Source organism: Sinohyriopsis cumingii, chromosome 3, assembly GCF_028554795.1.
Source record: "Sinohyriopsis cumingii isolate HCF-2022 chromosome 3, ASM2855479v2, whole genome shotgun sequence".
Taxonomy (NCBI): domain Eukaryota; kingdom Metazoa; phylum Mollusca; class Bivalvia; order Unionida; family Unionidae; genus Sinohyriopsis; species Sinohyriopsis cumingii.
Window position 1 is genome coordinate 75825353 of NC_142963.1, and position 21949 is coordinate 75847301.

A 21949-nucleotide genomic window follows, 5' to 3' on the forward strand; every position below is an offset into this window, starting at 1 on the left:
TCTCTAAATTAGATGATAATAATCTTTTGAGAGGTCTGTTTATGCGTGAAGACTTTCGAAACACCTCTAATTCTTGCTGTACTTATATGGTGTTAATTTTATCATTTAAAGTTCTCGTATCACTCTCCCCTTCCAAACCCATGAGTGAGATAGAAAGCACAACTTTATGAAGGTCTATTATTTTTGCTTTCAATATTTGTACACTAACATAGCGTGTTGATATTTGTCAGTGGCATCAAACAACGAGTTCTCTCCAGATTATGCAAATGTGCCAAAAATCGAGAATATCATATTCCGTAAGTTACGCTTAACACTCTGTAGTGTTCGATAATGCTCAGGGTTTATGTTCTCGCGTTCTCACACATAAGCTAACCTACAGTCTGCTATCCCGAAGTGAAGAAAGAATAAGAAATCATAAAGAAAATATAGCAAGTAGCTACTCATACTAAAATGTGTTTATAACCCAGTCGTCCCAATTCTATTCTCCTGTTTATATTTTTCTTCTTCTTGATATGATACTATTCTTCAATTCTTTCCTTTATTTCCTTCTTAAAGGTATTGAGAATAAAAGGCAGAGTCATAGTCATTCAACCGATTGTTAACGTTACGAAACGTTTGAGTGCCGCTGTACAAAGCTCGCATTTTGAACTCGAGACAAGTCAACACCATCATCAGATACCTAGAAGATATTCCAGGAGAAATTTAATTAAGTATTAATAGAATAAAGGGATGAGGGTGATCTCTGCAAGTCCTGGTTAACAAACTCCTATTTCATTGCTCACCCAAAGCCTAGTCTCGCATTGCTATCATATAATATGAACACATTCGGGCATTTACGATAAACCCTATATGTGTACTAAACAATTTAGTCAAATGGTGCGTGGGAAATTATACATGTAATACACTTCAGAAACCGTTACAAGGAAGCAAAAATAAGAAAGGAATATATTTGTATCTAAGGTGTGAAACCAGAAACCAAGTTATGTGATTGTAGTTCAAAGTGGATATTTATCGCAACACGGACAAATAAGGTAAATCTCTCTTTCTCTTCCAGCGCGGGCGGGCACACGCACATACACGCACGCACGTACGCACGCACACACACGCACACACAAAGACTAAAACGAAGAAAGATATTTAGATTGACCCTACATATGTGTATGTGAGATAACGTGATAACGCCAAACATAAAATTGACAAAACACTTACATGAATAACTTGGTTAGATTGATCTTTAATTTATAGGGATGTGGGAGATAAAAGTAACCATGATAGTTGTTAGTGATCCTTTCATCTGACAGAAACATGTCATTCTACAAATAGTGGACACGTTCCTCTGTCTTATGTCTCGGAGTGAGAAAAAAAAAAACGAATTCGTTTGACTGTATAAATGTATACTTAGAAACTCGTACTGTATGTAACCATGCAATAGACTCATCCAATGGAAAATCTGGACGATCATGTGGGCCAACCCCTTAGAGTATAGACTGTTCAGCGGTAACTAGAAAGTTCAAAGTATTCAATTTTCTGTTGGTGCGTTATGCACATCCAAGTCAACAATACTGGAAACTATACGAGTTTTATATTTACATCATCATCATTTAAATTATAGATGTTTTCGCCCATATGGGCATGTACGTCTGTTTATAATTACACGAGGAACGGTAGCTTCAATTTTATCAAACCAGGAAGAAAAAATACTGTTTATCTGCAGGGTAATAAGTCATATATATCGTGGTGTTCTTTCTGCATATAAAAATGACAATAAATTTTACGATCCAACTTACTATTCGAACGCCAAAATTGAATAGCTCTAAGTAATAGTGAGTTTTTTTTACACGCAACCAAATGGACTTTCATATATATACGTTATTAGTTGGCAAACCCCTGTACAAAACGGATCCATGACATCTACTTTTGGGCAGTGATCTATGTTCATAAAGCTATTTAAAATGGTTTCAGTCTAATTATGTAACAGCACCACAATAATATGTACGATTATATTGTTGTATGTGCTATTTACCTATACTAAATCTTATTAAGCGTATATATATATATATATATATATATATATATATATATATATATATATATATATATATATATATATATATATATATATATATATATATATATACACATACATACATACATACACATACATACATATATATATATATATATATATATATATATATATATATATATATATATATATATATATATATATATATATATATATATATATATATATATATATATATATATGTATGTATGTGTATGTATGTATGTATGTGTGTATATATATATATATATATATATATATATATATATATATATATATATATATATATATATATATATATATATATATATATATATATTTATATATATATGTTAGAAGTCAATCCACAGTAAAGCAGTAGTCAAATATTGGATGCTAGAATTTCTTTGAGATAGTGGAGACAGTATTTAGTAAGGTTTAAGCCTTTTACTTTATTCTCAAATATTGCCTTGGTTTAAGTTATTTCTGAATTGAAATTTTGAATAGAAGATTGTTTAAAGATCCAACTATATGTACAGATCTATTAATAAACAACACATATGGAAAATAATGTCATCACCCTGAGAGCACATGATTCCATGTCGTCTCTGCAGAATAATCGTGTTAATAAAAATCTTTAAAGCGACGTAAAAAAAAAGTCTTCCATCAACACAAGAGAGAAAATATGAAGGGTGATTAATGGTATAATAGTTCACGTAGAGTAAATTATAAAATATTTCCGTAATTTCAAAAGGGATCCAATCAATACTCAAATAAAACAAAGAAGTCTTCAGCATTGGCGATTTCTCAATTCAAATATTGAAAAGTGATTGATGTACTTGCATTACTGAAATCATGATCTGACATTAGATTATTAGCAAACATGGGAATGACATAAAATGATAAAACGAAGATAAAGTCGAGATAACCACAACCAAATCTTTAAAGTGCCATTGTCATAGTTACTATGACAGTCGCCATGACATGCTTGACTTTCAATCCTTTAAAAACTACTCTACAAATTTTGTCGTAAATTGGTAAGTGTATTTTATGTTAGATGTTATGTTATTATGTGATTTATGACACGCGGCATAGGAACCGCGAACTTGACATTGTAAATGGAGTCAAAATTTTGTCTCATGTTGGATTTGCAATACTTTTTTTCTGGACTACTTTGGAACTACCTTCCTGAATGTCATTCCGTGAGGAGTGTTAAGGAGGTTTTTCCCTCTTTTATTTTCTGCAATTTTCTTACTACAGTGACATAAAAAAAATTTGAACTGACTAAACCACACAAATCCGAAACAGCGTAACTGAAGACTATGATATCAATCGCATATGGAAAAGTAACACAAATCAATACTCAGCTATTGGTCATCATTTAAAATGCGTTTGAAAAATAGGAAGAAAATAGGCCGATAAAGTGTGACTTTGGCAGACATGTTTTCAAAAGAAAAGGCAGCTTATAATATCACACGACTAGAACAAAACATTCGTATCTTGATGTGAACTTGACTGTAAAACGTAAACGGTTTTTATCAAAAACAAACAGTAAGAACAGGGTTCTTATCTCTGAAAAGTAGGACACTTGTTGCATTGCTGTTCACAGTTGATTTAGGATGAACCTTTAAATTTAAGTGTTGTTTAAAAAAAATGTATTATATTATAAAATTAATTTTTTTTTATAATTATGTTAATGAGAAGAACGTGTCAATGATAAAACAGTTCTGTTAGTCTGACAAAGATTGTGATGATACTATTTTTTTATACGGCCATTAATTTCGTTAGAGTACAGCATTAAGTAATTACACTCATCAGAAAATGAGTTAATTTTATCACTTACATTATTCAGGCAGAGATAAACGATTATTTATTTCCCTTGAAGCCGAATAAATCAAAAGTAATTAATAAAGATATGAATATTCTGCTCCTTTGATTTTTTTTTAAAATTAATACAATCATGACATTGAATGGCATGTGAAATGCAGAGTATGGAATCATTAACTTAGTTGATGGTGGAATCAAACTTTAGGCCATGATGGACTCGTGACAATATTTTGCCTCACAAATTGAATGTATGTGTGCGTGTGTGTGTGTGTGTGTGTGTGTGTGTGTGTGTGTGATTTGGACTTTCTAACGTACCTTTAACAGTTTTTCCGTCATTTCGCTACGATATCGGCAGTTTGGCAATTTTAGTGATGTCTAACATTGGGGCATCATACATGTAGCATCATGTACCACCCAATCACATTATCCTGACACCAGACCGACCAGGCCAAACACTAACGTCTTAATGCTGAACGCCAAGCTAGGCAACTGCTAGTACCACTTTTTTATAAGTCTTTGGTATGACTCGGTCGGGGCTCGAACTCATGACTTATCGTATCCGAGATGGACGTTCTAATCACTTAGGTTGAAAATATGCGTAAAGAAACATCACATGGTTTGCGCTTCTGCCTCACACCTTTTCTTCTAGGTATGTCAAATTCGTGGTCTCTGACAAAATAAGAAATTAAGAGTGAAATGGTAGCATAGGATTACCAATACAAGTTAAAAGATGGAATTTACAACTCACATTTTATTGTTGCCTGATAAGGAGAGTGTACTGTACGTTTTACCGGATTTGTCGATACTAACTTTACAATCAATACATAATTATCACTTACACAACCGTGTGTGTTGCTGGAGCCGTTCTGAGTCCTGAGCAAATGCATATAAAATACACGAACCAAATACAGTGCAATTGAAATCTAGATAAAGTTGTATCTACTTTATTAATGTGCATAGCATGATATCAGGGGAGACAAACAACACATACGTGGACACTTTGCGACCACTTTCTTCATCGTGCTGATAATGAAATAGACGAAACAAACACTGCAGTGTCCCTACACTACTGCCTATTGACCTTGACATTTGGTTTTTAGCGTTTCATACATACGAACAGTGTACTTCCGATCTTGCGCTATCATGTAGTGCCAAAGGCGGAAGCAAGTGCATACCATCTGTTATTGGTTATTATTATTATTATTATTATTATTATTATTATTATTATTATTATTATTATTATTATTTTACCTCACCTGGCCGTAAAGCCATGTGGTCTTTTGATAGGTTCTGTATCCACCGTGCGTCGTTTGTTATCTGTTTTCCTTCTTGCGTTGACAATCAATATTTGATTTTCTCAACTCCTTCAAAATTACCAGGCCATCTCAAACAACCGTGGTAAAGATCCTTCTGTTGTGAAGGCTTTCGGGTCTTTAAAAGTAATGAATACCAGCAATCAAATATTGCCAACGTTTCAAAAACTATGAAAGTCATTTAATATTTTCTGTTTAAAAAACGCCCAATAAAAAGAAATAATACAAATACGCTAAATAAAATTGTACCAAATTCACAAGTGTTATCTGGCATAAAGGCCTTTTATTTATATATTTCATAATGATACCGATATGCCGACAAATCTTACCACTGTTAATACAAATTAAAGAGATTTTTCAAACATCTTCTCAAAGCCGCTAAATAGCATTTGACTTGATTTCAAAGAAAATATCTTAGTATGAAGGTCCTTCAAATGTGTTAGGATGCAGATCCATCATGTACAGTATGTGGGCTTCAGTGAAAATAGAAAAACCTTGACAGAGCTTCTAATAAATAACAGAGTCTAACTGAATTGAACAGAAAGCACGGAAGCATAAAAGACGAACACACTTGTAGAAAGGTCATGATCTAATATGGCCTGCCATCAAATATGGTTTAAGGCTCAAACAAATAAAGAAACTTTCAACGACATTTTTCGTAATCAATCGCAGAGATCTTGAAGAAATGTGACAGAAAGCGTCATATTAGCCATAATGTATTGGCGTTTGACAGATGTTAGTCACGTGAGATGTGACATACCCACTCGGGTCTCTTGCTTATTATTATTATTATTATTATTATTATTATTATTATTATTATTCATACGTTGTTTGGTTTGTCGGTAAAAAAAAGATTTCATTTCTTTTCTTTTGTTTTCAAGAATGCTGACTGACTTTTGTTTTTAAATTTACGTTGAATATCAACTATTATGTCGCGTGGGGTTATTACAAACACCCCTTCAGCTCGGTGCATAATTTATAATCTAACGAAATAGTCCGTGAAAACGTGTCATATGGAATGCTTTGCAATAACGAGTAGGTGCAAAATTAAACTTATTATTAGCAGTGGAAGGTTAGCTGATTTCGTCAAGACCCAATTTTACGTACTTTTCATGTACCATTATAGCTTTTTGAATACCAAAATATGCAACAGTGCACTTTTATTAAATAGTATGACTCAGTGTCGAACATAAAATATTTCCCCGCGTTTACTATTTTCGTGGTAGATATTTTTAAATCAGGGTATTACGTATAAACTTCCTGTATGTAAGAATAACAAAATATCATGGGATTCCCAATATTCGGATATTGGCCTAGATTCACCAATGAACTGTACTTCCGCTTTACTGAGCTGAGTGACCGTAAGACTCATTTCCAGGCCTTGAAATTTGTTGAAGATACATTTCAGGTAAATTTTAGGGCTTGTTTGTAGGTTTTATCTTATTACAGTTCTTGAATCCTTCTTTCTTTTAATTATGGTGTTTGTTTTAAGGTTACACGTTCACCTTATCACACAGCGCGTACAGAATAAGTAGTTTCGGTGGTGTGGGTGTGTGAACATATTTGCAATTAGAAAATGACATTTTGCCAGCCAAACCTTTTGGGTAAATTAGCTTTTTCTGGTGAGGTTATTTACGATTTAATGTCTTTGATTAGGATCGCTATGACAAAACGAAGCCATAAGGAACAAACAAATAGGATTATCTGCCTGTATTATCACATATGTTTGTTAAAAATGTCTGGCAATGCAAAGTATATTCCATCTCTCAAACTCTTAACAACATTGCGTTTCTGCATATCTTTGCAAGCTTTTTTTTAAAATCTCCTTTCTAACGATCCTTTTAAGGTTTGTCTCGTGAGGACTCTGTAGTCTCATCGCTGTATGAGGACTGTCATGTTCAGTTTGATTTTTCTGCACATAGCTTTTTGAAGGTTTAATGCTAGACAAAGAAGGAAGTATGTGGGTAGAGGAAATTTTTCTTACTTTCGTTAATAACTGGATTTAATTTTGAAACAGTTCGATAAAATTGCTGTCGTAAATTTCAATTTATACATCTTGGATCACGTGGCGTTTGATTTTCAGGTATTTATTGCAAAGTTAAAAGAAATCTCAATACGTAGTCACATACTTTATTGATTTTTCGTCCCAAATATTACACTAAACTTGGCAACTTATGACACAGAAAATAGATGCAAAGAATACCATCAAGATTAAGAGTTCTGAATGACACGTAAAACACGTTACACTATGCTACGAAATTGCAGTTTTAACAATCACTGGACTGTCTATGCAATGTACGTGTTCTGATTCAATTTCTGTAAATAAACTGTCATTATCAGTACATAAAAATTGTTGATCTCTCCAAGATTTCCCTATAAATATCTACACTTTCTTTTTAGGATTGACAAATCTATTTTATTATATAATGCAAATCATGATAACGGCTTACTTTTCCCGAAGATGAGCTAAATTTAGATTCCTCGCTGTCATGGATGACATCACTTTAACAACGTAGCGTAAAGGGACTACTACAGTTATGTCATGACACAATTTACAATGTGAATTGATGGATTGAATCAGAGTGACAGAACGACGATAACCACTCTGTGGTTTCGTATTACATAACTAAAATTTTCCGTACCGCGCACCGAGCCTGGAACTACTTTTCCAACATGAAATATTCAATAATAGTCCACTTATAAACTACCGGGAATGATTCATTACTATACTTTATAATTTTTAAAAAAATAGAAAGTTTATAATTGTAAGAGATGCAGCCATGCAGGGCGAAAATGATCGCTTTTGACACTGGGGATAATGGGAGAGTACCGTAAGTAGCTACAAGCAGTTTATGTACATTTCATGGTATCTAGGCAGACAAATTAGAGTTAGTTGAGGTAGACAACAATATGGACCGAATGTTTGACAATGAGTTCTCAGACGAAGCTGGTGTGCAAAGTGACATATAAGAAAAACATGAGAGAGAGAGGGGGGGGGGAGGGAGAGAGTACTTTGCCGCCGAATTCATGAACTGAAATTTTAAAAATTCCAGACATAGTAAGAACAGTGAGTCATGTCAAGATTCAAAGTATTGCTAGAAATGCCGCGAGAAAACTTTCCTTTTCCCATTTTTGTTTTAATTCCCAAGAGACATTCCACAGGATATATCATCTAAAATATAAAACTTAGCAAAAATCCATTTCAGTTTCAGAGTTTAAAAAATATGTTTAAGGAGCAAGTTTAAACGGAGGGGCTTGTCTATGAAAATCGAATTCGTTTAGTAAATCGGAGGATAAAACCGACAAATAATTTGCAACATAAAGGTAGACGTGTCACAGATAAAGTAGCTTATTTGACTGGGGACGCAGTTGCAACATAAAGGTAGACGTGTCACAGATAAAGTAGCTTATTTGACTGGGGACGCAGTTGCAACATAAAGGTAGACGTGTCACAGATAAAGTAGCTTATTTGACTGGGGACGCAATTTTCAACATAAAGGTAGACGTGTCACAGATAAAGTAGCTTATTTGACTGGGGACGCAATTTGCAACATAAAGGTAGACGTGTCACAAATAAGATAAAGTAGCTTATTTGACTGGGGACGCAATTTGCAACATAAAGGTAGACGTGTCACAAATAAGATAAAGTAGCTTATTTGACTGGGGACGCAATTGCAACATAAAGGTAGACATGCCACAGATAAAGTAGCTTATTTGACTGGGGACGCAATTGCAACATAAAGGTAGACGTGTCACAGATAAAGTAGCTTATTTGACTGGGGACGCAGTTGCAACATAAAGGTAGACGTGTCACAGATAAAGTAGCTTATTTGACTGGGGACGCAATTGCAACATAAAGGTAGACGTGTCACAGATAAAGTAGCTTATTTGACTGGGGACGCAATTGCAACATAAAGGTAGACGTGTCACAGATAAAGTAGCTTATTTGACTGGGGACGCAGTTGCAACATAAAGGTAGACGTGTCACAGATAAAGTAGCTTATTTGACTGGGGACGCAATTGCAACATAAAGGTAGACGTGTCACAGATAAAGTAGCTTATTTGACTGGGGACGCAATTGCAACATAAAGGTAGACATGCCACAGATAAAGTAGCTTATTTGACTGGGGACGCAATTGCAACATAAAGGTAGACATGCCACAGATAAAGTAGCTTATTTGACTGGGGACGCAATTGCAACATAAAGGTAGACGTGTCACAGATAAAGTAGCTTATTTGACTGGGGACGCAATTGCAACATAAAGGTAGACGTGTCACAGATAAAGTAGCTTATTTGACTGGGGACGCAATTTTCAACATAAAGGTAGACGTGTCACAGATAAAGTAGCTTATTTGACTGGGGACGCAATTGCAACATAAAGGTAGACATGCCACAGATAAAGTAGCTTATTTGACTGGGGACGCAGTTGCAACATAAAGGTAGACGTGTCACAGATAAAGTAGCTTATTTGACTGGGGACGCAAATTCGGAATAATGACTACTTGTTATAATAATGGTGACATTTTTTAACACTAGGGCACATGAAGGGAACTGTATCTATACGTTTTAATTTCTTGCGACTGTTCAAGCAGACAATAACGAGAAGAAAACAGAAGAATACTGCAATATTGTTTAGAATTTTATTGATAAAACTTTTTCAAATGAATATTAAGAATCAAGTCCGCATGTCAGAAAGAGACTAAATCTTTGATTTCATAAAAATATGCTTAAATTGCCACTTTAAGTTTGAAGCATTAATAATTAATTGTATGAATAAAAACATAAAAATAGAGTTTGAAGTATTGTAAATTAATGAGCTTTCTGTATAAAATTTAATTACTGTTAGTCTGTGAAACTTGCTCTGAAAATTTCTTGGAAGTAGAGTGTCTATTCAATAGGTATAGTATAAGAAAAAGGGTCCAAAACCAGTCTAAAACAATATTCCATTTGAGTAAAATAAAAAATCCACTTGCCTGTGACTGCAGATTAAATCCATTCATATGTCCCATACAATATATTTTCAAATTCAAAGCTGAAGTTTAAATCCTTATCTGCGACGCACACAGGCCGACGACGCCAATGCACGGTATATGTAGGCTTAACTCCGGTTAGGTACATGTTAGGAGTTGTACACTTTCCTTCATAAAACTCCAAATGCCAAATTCATTTTTTTAAGTACACATTAAACTTTTGTAAAAGATCGTGTGAATAAAATGAGGATATGAAATAAATACAAAACCACATAGATGTTATGTTCCGTTCGATGCGGTAGGAACACAGTCTCGGCCTAGCGACCTCAATATTCCTACGTCGTATCATACTCGTTCTTTCCGCCCGGTCGGAACAAAATACGTATGTAGTTTGTACATTTATGGTATATTAGTATAGAATCAACACATTTTTTGTTCATTACCTTGACTTGGATGGATGGATGATAGCTGCAGGACATCGGATTATGATCAACACCTCCAGTCTCGCGAGACCCGACGTGCTACCACTATTAAATGAGAAACATGCCTGATTATTACTGTTCCGAATACCTTTTTCAAAGCCTGAGACGAGTTTCCCCGTATCGTCGGCGTATACTTCTAAGTGATAAAATTGTCCCTTTTTCATTTTCACAATTTTGTTATTTTGCATTATTGATGCCCCACACCCTTTATATAATAATAATAATAATAATAATAATAATAATAATAAGAAGAAGAAGAAGAAGAAGAAGAAGAAGAAGAAGAATAGCAGTAATAATAATAATAATGATGATGATGATGATAATAATAATAATTATTATTATTATCATCATTATGTATGTATGTATGTATGTATGTATGTATGTATGTATGTATGTATGTATGTATGTATTTCAAAGAATAGGCAAAGCAAAAATAATAATAAATATATGTTATACATTGTTCCATTTAATATTAAACAGCACGCCTACGGCACAACATCCTTGTCAACCTATATGAATGTTATGAGAATTTGATGTTAATCGGAAAAGTTGAAAATTAGTACGAAGAAACTGGGCACATCTGCTCTTTGCATGGATTCTAATGGTCATATGAATCCTTTGACTAAAAGAAAGGTGTCTTCCGATTGATACAGTAGTACATCATTAAACTCATCCTTCCTAAATTACATAAAATCGTTTTAGCTAGAAAATAAATAAATCACCCCACTTAAATCTGCTCATTTCTATTATTTTTTCTTCTTTTTAAACCCGAAATAGTTGATGTAGATAATTGATCTGCTCCTAACAAAATCCTTATAACTTATACCTTACTCATGATATTCATGGTGTTGAACTAGGAAGTTGCTTGTCATACACCTGTAATTATATATCTAGTAACCGTGGAATTAGGGTGTCCTACAAGCGGCTGAAGATCGCTAACAGTCTACAATGACAGGGCTTTGCTTGGACAGATATGTACAGCATCATTCTATTTATATTTGACAATCAAAACCTTAAAAAGAAAGTGCTTTTTCCCAGATTTATATAATGATAATAATAATAATAATAATAATAATAATAATAATAATAATAATGATAATAATAATAATAATAATGATAATAATAATAATAATATTAATGAGGACTTTGTATAGCGCCTAATCTTTAGAAGCTCTAAGCGCTTTTCATCATTAGACAACACCTATCACATAAATAACATATATAATGATATGATTACAAATAACAAACACCATGAAATTAAAAAACATTAAAAAACATGCTGAAAATATTTAAGGTAGGAAACATTATTAGGTCTTAAAATTTTTTCTTGCAGTGAGTTTTAAGAGCACTCTTGAATGGGATCACTGTGTCTTTGTGTCTAAATTCAGTGGGCAATTCATTCTATGTTGTTGGGCCCTGGTATGCAAAAGAACGTTGTCCATATGACTTTGTTGTCATAGTGGGAATAATGAGTATACGATTGTCAGAAGAGAAGCGTAAGTATCTTGCTGGTGTATACACATGGGTGAGGTCGGATAGGTATGTTGGACTAGAGTCCGACAGTGAAATGTAGCACAGAGAACAAATTTTGTGTTTTATTCTGGATCGAATGGATAGCCAGTGTGGGGTACAGATCAGCGGGGAGGTGTGCTCTGATCGTGGCAAGATATTTGCGAATGGAGCTGATGCGTCTCAGCTCAAGATATGCAGCCTTGCATATGTTCATGACATGTTGGTGCAATGAGAGAGTACTGTCCAGAGTAATACCTAGGTTTCGTACTGACTGTGTGAATTTAATGTCGGTGTTGCTGATATTTATTGTGTGAGGTAAAGGATGTGAATGGGAAAGTCTTTGTGTCAGAATGGCCTCAGTTTTATCATCATTCATCTGCAGCTTGTTACATGCCATCCATGAGTTCACATCAGAAATGCACCTCTCTATACCTTGGATGGTAGCATCAATTTCAGTTGGGTCTCTAGATTTGATTTGATTTGATGTAAATTTGATTTGATACTATGTATCCCTTCCCGGGCTACAGACATTTCGGTGGATAAATAGGAAATACATATTTTGTTTTATGACGTATTTGGCACCCGGAGCGGATCCTTCCTTTGTCACCCTCACAAATAATTTGAAAATGTAAACACAGAAAAATATGTAAAGTTTGCAAGTTGATTATTAAACAGTACAGTGCTGTTATAAGCAAATTGGAAATAACCTTTACTTTGGCGAATTTTTCATTTGGTTTGAAAACTGGTATTTAAACTCTCCCATGACAACACCCACTTCTGGCAGTCATCCGGGGCGGACCGCCCCCTTCGCACCCCACCTTAGTACGCCACTGTTTATAACAAATGTCCTTTTATTTTCTTCAGCTCCCAGGAAATTCAGATTCTTAATATGGCCTCAGGCGATTCCCAAGCGATCTGCGATAACACAGTCGAGGATCTTGCTGACATTTTGCAGAAACTTAATACGACATGCGCCGCTCTCGAAAATGCGGAAGTTAAGAAAACAGGACGACTCGATTTACTAAAGATCACAAAGTCTGCAGCTCCACTTTTTGAAAAAATTTCAGCCAAGGCAGAAAAATGTGCCGTTCTTTGTGGAAAAATACAGTTACAGCAAGGTTTGAATTAATAACCTTCAGATGAATTTATGTTGAAGATTTTCAGCGTATATAGCAGTTGTTTATTTCCCGTTAATCCCTGGTGTATTTTCTCAAGTACAGTTGAACATATTACTCCAGATTAATAAATTAACTTCTCAGAAAAAGTCTGTATTTTCTCTTTGTGGTACCGTTAAAACTTGACATTAAAATATTTATTTTGTTTCGTTTGTTATAATAATTATTATTTATTTAAATAGAGCTTAATAATAATAATAATAATAATAATAATAATAATAATAATAATAATAATAATAATAATAATAATAATAATAATAATAATAATTGTTTTCAGAGCCAGAGATGAAAAGAAAAGCTGTCTTGATGGAAGGTAGGACTTTCACAAGATACAAAGCTGCCCGCTCATTCACCTAAATCTCTGAAGTTTTCTTCTGGTTAAACCAGTGGGACTTGTCATTTCTCGGACTACGGAAGCAAAGAATCTCTGCGATACCTATTCTGATATTTTATTTATTTAAAATGCAAACGAACAGAGTCAAAACCCGATTTTTATTTATTTAAAATGCAAACGAACAGAGTCAAAACCCGATTTTTATTTATTTAAAATGCAAACGAACAGAGTCAAAACCCGATTTTTATTTATTTAAAATGCAAACGAACAGAGTCAAAACCCGATTTTTATTTATTTAAAATGCAAACGAACAGAGTCAAAACCCGATTTTTATTTATTTAAAATGCAAACGAACAGAGTCAAAACCCGATTTTTAAGTACCAAACGGAAAATAGAGATCAATGTTAAAATTGTATTAGGGCTTAACGAAATAATGGTGTCTTTCAGTAATTTTAATAAAAGTCATTGTAATTTGAAAATGAAATTAATTATAAGACAGTATATGCGTGGTACCTATCTGGATATAAACACTATTTGCGTGCCTATTTAGTTATTATGCTAGAATCTGCAGATATCGTCAGCCTGGACCTTAGGTTTGAATTTATTTCTGCATGGCTAACAGCCCCAACATTAGATAAAAGAAAACATACGACATATTGTTCATTGATGACTCTGGTAACTATGAAATTATTCATTTGGCCATATTAATAAATTATACTGTTTGTTAGGTGTCGGTTATTAATTGAGTTTGCATAGTTCCATATTCTGTTTGCAATGGCAATTTTTGGAATCGACATAGAAATGCGTACATTGAAGGAATTTATATTTTATAATTTAAACCCATCCAATTCAAATTTTGCATTAAAAGCTTCTTTTCCTGCTTTATTCCATCATTTCACTGGTAATAATATTCTATGCATTTATGAATCGAAGTCTGACTATGTTAACTCTCAGAGACAACATTTGTCTTTTCATTTATATCTTAATTTATATCTTACAGGTAGAGACAGCGGATTCAGCAGTTCAGGTTCGTATGAGACATTCTTGATATTTATGTGTATGTTTTATCACAAGCACTCACGCACGCACACGCGCGCGCACACATACACAAATATATTCTTTAAAAATGAAAGGGCATTTTAAAATTGATTCTCAATATATTATGATTAATCATTTATAAAATAATTAATAATAAGTACTATGCACACCATAATTTTTATTATATAAATTGAGTTCTGATGAAGTATTGAACATTCGTCATTAATATATCAAGATATAACATATTATTATTATTATTATTATTATTATTATTATTATTATTATTATTATGTGCATTATACATAATAAAAGTACTAATAAACTGTTTATCTCTCTTTATTCATACAATTTTGAGATAGTTATCAGGATCCAGTTTTATGTATTTTTATGTATTAAAATATCATTAATCTGTGTTGTATATGCATATTCCCATGTCAATTATTCGTTAAAGAATAAGACGATTAGGTTAAAAATGTAAACTATAACGTCATCTTGTTTATGTCATACCGTTTATATCATTGATCAATTAGAAACAGAATATATTTAATGACGTAAGCAATGATACTGAATTCAGTTTGAATTTAATCTGACGAGGCATTAAAGCAAAATCGGTCACACATTCTATGTGTTTGTGTTGTTTATTTTATAATATATATAAATATTCTTTTCGTCACGGCCAAACAATCGACCCGTCCTTGGCAAACATTTTTCTGCTTAACAACTTGTTAATGATAATTTTAGTATATACTGCTCTTTTAACCGTTAATGTTTCAATGCAATGTAGTGTATTAAATACTTTCGTTACGCAAACTATCTTTATAAAAATATTTAAAAAATCAAATACACCCTTTATAATAGTTATTTTTTGTATAAAGGAAATACTGAATACCTTATTTTCTCACCTCTTACTTATAACATTTTCTCATTCGTTGTTTAAATGACATTGGAAAAAGAACCCCGCATGTCGAATGTTGCGTTAAAACCCCCAAATAAAAACAGAAAGATAGATTTGCAATGCTACCAACATAAGAAACTCTTACAAACATAAAAACACCATAATTATTTTCTCTTTTGGTTACTTCGCTCGAAACATTGTGCCATTATTTGTGTTTCGTCTAACAAAATTTTTCTTCACTGCGTTAGTACTGTAGTAAATTTAGAGTATGTGCACGTGGTTGTAGTGCCCCGTTTTAAGCAATTCTTAGATTTGTGTGATTACTTGTTTGATTATTGGAATTTGGCGCCATGGAAATATTCCTGGCCCGAACTAATGAGCTAATCAATAGGAGCAAACGTCACGGAGTGAAGTGTTAGTGTGTTTCCATGATGTCCTGGTTCACTAGTAGTGAATTCCGACCAGAACCGAATGACTGTCCCTGTCGTAAAATAGTACATATTAAAATCTAGTGGTATACATTGGTAGCGTGACTGCAAGGACAGCACTTACAGTATTAAACCGGTAAATTACACAAGGGCATAAATAAAAAGGGACTTGGCAGAGACCGTTTATGTCGCCATGCGGGCGAATATGGTGCAGTTATATCGGCGAAATGTGCCTGGAAAGCATACATTGACTGGCCTAAGGTGGCGGAGTTAAAATAGTTTCCATTGTTAGGGAGTACTCGTATATGTTCTAAGGCGTGAACGGTTGGTGGTACGGAAACATAATGAAGCCAAAACACGCAGATGTACGGTTGATGGATAGTTGACAGTTTGGTTTATCTGTGGTCTTGCATTAATTAGAGGAAAATTTAGGTATAGAATGGACACGTCGGGCTTTCTGATTTACAACTGAGGTTGTATGGAAGTCTTTGGAAAGTCGGGGAAACTTATGACTTCTAGCGAGAATCGCGCCAGGGTTTGACAACCGCTCGGTCAAGTAAATACCCGTGTGCGTGTAACAGTACTCTAGTAATTTTATAATTTCAATATTTTTTTTTAGTGTTCTCGTATCCCTTGGGATACAAAAACATCAATACGAATCGCCCGTTTCGGTGTGTATATACCTGATTTTTAAACATGTATATTTGTGTTTTTGTATCCCTGCACAATATTTATAACAACTAAAATATAGATCGGCCGATACCGAATGTATTGACCAGAACTATGGATTCCAGTTCTCGAGTCCCATGCACCAGACGAAAACAAAACATCCATATATGATGTTTTTTATAGTTACCAGTTTGTTGTATTCAAAACATTTTACTGGACACTCCGCATCCGTTTTTTTTTCACCTTACCAGATTTTCTAATGTGGAAACTTCCTACAGCTGGGTGCTTTGCTTTTATTTTCCAGGGTTCTACGCGCAGGAAACTGGAGAAGATGCCATAATTATCCAACCGGTAAGACACAGTTACCTATGCCGCATAAGCAATTACTGAAACTGCGGGGTGGGGGCAACAATTTCCATCAAACAACATTTTTCTTGGGAGGAGGCCCCAGAGTTAAGTTTTGCGGGGGCGGGGACATTATTTTTCCTTACGAAACCGGAAAGTTTCTACGTTTATCGCGCATTAACTTATTTTTAAATCTTAACCTAATACTGTTCCCTGCGAAAACTGACCTGCTATTTCAAGATTCATTAAATGGTTTATTCTGTAAGTCTTTAAATCTGTTCAAGAGTTTGTTAACGAAATCAGGAAATTTTATTGATTTCCTTGATATGTCTGTTAATGATTACTTAAATTATTTATTAATGCCCAAACAATTATTTGCATTACTTGCGTATTCATGTATTTCACTCCTGGCCCCATACCGCACACTTTCTCTCGCACGGGGCATGCATATTATGTTAAGTACTTTTTCTGTATGGGAGGCTGTACCTAAGTTGGATAATTTGTTGCCCATCCCCAATCGCTTCTTTAAAATGGCAGTTAAAATTTGGTTAAACTTTAAACTAATTAGCTACTGAAAGTGTTTGTTCTGGAGTCTCTGCTTTCTCTATGTCTATCTGTAGAATTCAATCTTCACTCTTGACAGTTGATATATTGTCATCGTTCATTTTCCTTGAATTTATATGTTGCTATAAAAGTTATTCATTACATAAAACACGTCACATATGAATTACAAATATTATGGACGTTTTACTTTATTTCCGCAGACAGAGGATGAGGAGTTTCACTCGGCGGAAGAACACACAAGCAGCAATGGTGAAGACAATTCGTAAAAACCTGCCAAATAAAACAGCAAGGAAACATATTATTGGACCAAGTTTCTCTTTATGGTGCTACAGCCAGACGTTGTATACCCCACTTTCAGTTTTCAGAATTTTTTCTTTGTACGCATACCACTCTGGTGAAGTATTCTAGTAACTAATCAGGACCTACCATTGACATGTTTAGTACTCTATTCAGTGTTGTGTAAATCTACTACTTAAATGTATTCATCTTTGAATAGAACATCACATGTAGACAGTTAGCTCAGAGTAAAAAGTCTAAATAAAGTGAACATAGGTATTTCACTATTTTCTAAACCTTTCTCTATTCAATGTACTAGTTTGTTTTCTGTTATGCATTTCCTTGAAATATTACCAACTCATTATTCGCAAGACGTGTTACATACCAGGTGACAAAACGCAAAGCTAAACGGGATTTCTCTTTATCGCTATCAGAAACACACACACACACACACACACACACACACATTTTATACGATCCGATAGTTATACATATATAAAAATTATTACTTTGTTTAATGGTCGGTTTATTGTTTTCTCATATCCTGGCCGCTTTCTTAAGTCACGTTTTTGGAAGTTTGCCAGAAAATGGAAATTTTCTATCCATGCGACCTACATTTTTAGTTTTCGGCTTTCGGTTGAAAAGTCTGACACTAGTTTTGAAACATTCTGTAAAATCAAATGCAGTTCTGCAGCACTAGCTTCAGCTCTAATAGTACCAACTGGATCCTAAACCTACTTAAACACCATACTACTCACAATTAATAACATTAAAAGTTTGAAATGCTATGCTTCAGTCTATATCTCTCAGCACAGACCTATCAATGATCTAAGTTTCTGTGTGGAGAAAACCATATGAGGCAACATAATTTTTTCATCTGAATGTGCATGAAACTTATATTTTATGGTGCTGATATTAGTAGTTATTGTTCTTAAAACATGTCTGTAACAAGATTGAAATTGTTTCAATAGAACACTGGCTGCATTTTCAATAACAAATAGATGTTCTCAGAAGATTATTTATTAGTAAAATGTTATATACATTGTTAACTAGCCATTGCCCTACAGACTTGTATATACTCTATTTTGTGTTCACTTACTTCAAGACTGGTTTAAATTTTTCTGTACAATTAGTAAAAGACGTCATTCAAGGGAGCAAATCATTTAACCTGTGCTGTGCTCTATTTTATAATATGAACAATTACAACTTCATTGATATGCGGTATGTAAACATTGTTCTGACTGGCAACTACGGCAAAAATTTGTACAAAACAGTTTCTTTAACAGCAGTCCATAATACTGTCAACCCTGTATATAAATCATGTCCTGAACCATATCAGTATTGTAAGGCTACCCTTGAATCAATTTCAAAGTTGTATTATGTTATAATTGCCGTCCATATTCATTCTGTTATAATATTTTATCTCTTTTCTTTTCAATATCTTCATACGATTGTTAGAAGCAATATTCATTCGAATAAACCTCTTTCACCCTCCTTTTTGTAGATCAATTCCATGCAGTTTTGGACACCCATAGCTGTCACATTTATATGGTATGATACCCTCAGATTGTGTCATTTTTTTCAACCGCATAATTTTCATTTATATATATATCTTTTTAGTACCTGTATCTGTTTTAAATATAAATATTTTTAATTTTTTCTTACCTCAATGCTTTATCATTGTATCTCACTTATGTTAGATTCTCTGCATATTTGAATTATACATATTATCAAGGATCTATCAACATAGATAAGATCTTCATATATATATATATATATATATATATATATATATATATATATATATATATATATATATATATATATATATATATATATATATATATATATATATATATATATATATAAAGAGGAGTGGATGTCAGTCTTGCAAATGTTTTAAATTGGGTGTAGGTATTTTATATTGGTGTACAGAACTCGTGGATGTAGTGTACATAGCAATGTCCTCAATTTGCTGATAAAGCTAATTTGAATTATCATTTATATACAACTTGCTATGCCAGTCTTATAGTTATATCATTTTTAATTATTAATGTTTACAATACTTATTCATGTACACTGTTTCATATCATCAAAATGTCTTCCGACTATCCCGCATCGAAAGCACGTGGATGCTTTGGACGATATTGATCGGCAATGATTTCATGAATTTTCTTTACCGCCATCACTACACTGCGATTAACTGTTAGACAGCTATTTCTTATAGAATGATGATGTTTTATAATGTCGTGTTTGTTTAATGTGCATTTATGTCTATTACGTGCTTAAAAAACAATATCAGATGTAAATAATTGCCATTTTGAATGCCATCAGACAACTGATTTCTTCAATTTGTTTTCATTACAAAGTTGCAGCAACAGAATTACATATTAAATATGCAGCTAGTTCATTGATTGATGAAACGTTGTCAAGTGTTATCTCCAAAACTTATCATTTTACAAGATTTAGTTTCACACGTCTAGCCGGATGTTATTCCGCCATAAATTTCCTAATATGTTTAGCAGCTTAGCTACGATTTCCTCCGAATCTCTTTCAGAAAGTCAGAGTTATTCCCCTCGCGTTAGAAAGAGTCGATGAATTATAAGAAGAGAATTGTTAAATAAAATTAATTCCTAGTTTTGTATTCTTGCTGCAACATCAAACCTGCAAGCTATGTTATGTTGTATTTAAATATTATTTGAAAGGAATGACATTTATTTGGATTATCAATGGAAATAGAATGTGCTCATTGGACTATAATATTTTTAACAATTGTGAATTATTCAAAGTAATTCAGGACAACTCAATTTTGACTCGTCAGGACTGATGGCGGACCAATATATTCTTGGATCTAAAGTTGATATGGAACCTTTCATAATTTTGCAGTTTAATTGAACTTTTTCAGGATTACTTTATATTCAGTTCATAATACTGTAAGTTCCTCTTACATGTTTATTCTATAACTTTGATGATTACATTATTTGTTGGTTCCACTTCTTTCTGTTACTTAGTTGATGACCACTGAGTTGTAACACTTTCTAGACCTTATTATTTTATTTGGTCTTTCGTCTGAGACAGCTTTGATAACTCAAACGAATGGTAAGTCTTGCACTTAGTGGTCATAACACTTGCCCAATGTCATAAATTTATTAATTATTGGACAATTTGGGTATGTATACGTATTTTGAACACTGCATTCATTTCTATGCACAATGACACACACTGTATTTACTTGTAATGTATCTTGTAATATGGACATATTCAGCAACAATACAACTTACGTATTTCTTCATTCTTTTCTCCTCAAGCCAGTAACAGATGAACCCAGACTTTGTATGACTGAAAAAAAGAGGAAAAAAATGTTTTAAGAAATTAATTCTGATTAAACTACATTATCTCAGTTTTATTTATTTTACTCTTTAATTTGGAAGTTCACATAATTAATTATCGGAACAGTTTTTAAGGAGCTACATATCACTGCAGTGAAATTGATTATCTAAATGAGCAAAGAAATGCGAAGAAAAACTCTAAAATGAGTACTCCATTGTTTTACTTAGAAGAAAAGATAGACATGCATCTATATCAGTTTGCAGATTATGTGGAAGATACAATTTTGCTTCTGAGTGCGACAATGAGTTCACAATTTGATAACGTTTCTTATAAGTTACAGGAAAAGAAGTAACGGATTTAAAAGTTGAAAGTAAGCATTCTAGTTAAGAAATCTAGAAAGAAATTCTGACTGGGAAACAAATCTCAAAGCAAACTTGCAAACTCTGACGAGCCAACCTTGGATAAAACCCGAACAGAAAAGTAAAATAGAAACAGATCATAAAGCAAAACCATAGTTATTTGATGGGAATGTAGATGTTGTAGTATATCTGACCCAATTTAATATAGTGTAGAAATCAATGGTTTGAGTAATCATGCTTAAAACTTTACCTAGGTAACAATCTGCCTCGCCAAGTTCTTTCACTGCTTGGCAAACTTGAGGGTGAACAGAGATCCATCTATGGTACTCTACGCATGGACATATCATGTACTATACACATATCAGACATATTTCTCTCAAAGTTTAG

The 21949-nt window shown here is 33.3% G+C and overlaps 1 protein-coding gene across 2 annotated transcripts; it reads left to right on the top strand.

The window, feature by feature from the left end:
• The first annotated feature begins 897 nt into the window (after positions 1-897).
• On the top strand, positions 898-21273 carry LOC149803135 (uncharacterized). 2 transcript variants are annotated; one of them, XM_089952757.1, is made up of 6 exons: positions 898-1031; positions 13014-13267; positions 13602-13637; positions 14659-14685; positions 16993-17039; positions 17798-21273. In XM_089952757.1, exons 2-6 carry the CDS (start codon positions 13039-13041, stop codon positions 17861-17863), a joined length of 405 nt encoding a protein of 134 aa, XP_089808883.1. In that variant the 5' UTR covers positions 898-1031; positions 13014-13038; the 3' UTR covers positions 17864-21273. The 2 variants fall into 2 exon arrangements, with proteins under 2 accessions (XP_089808883.1, XP_089808882.1); XM_089952756.1 differs by lacking the exon at positions 898-1031 and adding an exon at positions 6521-6592.
• The last annotated feature ends 676 nt before the right edge of the window (positions 21274-21949 follow it).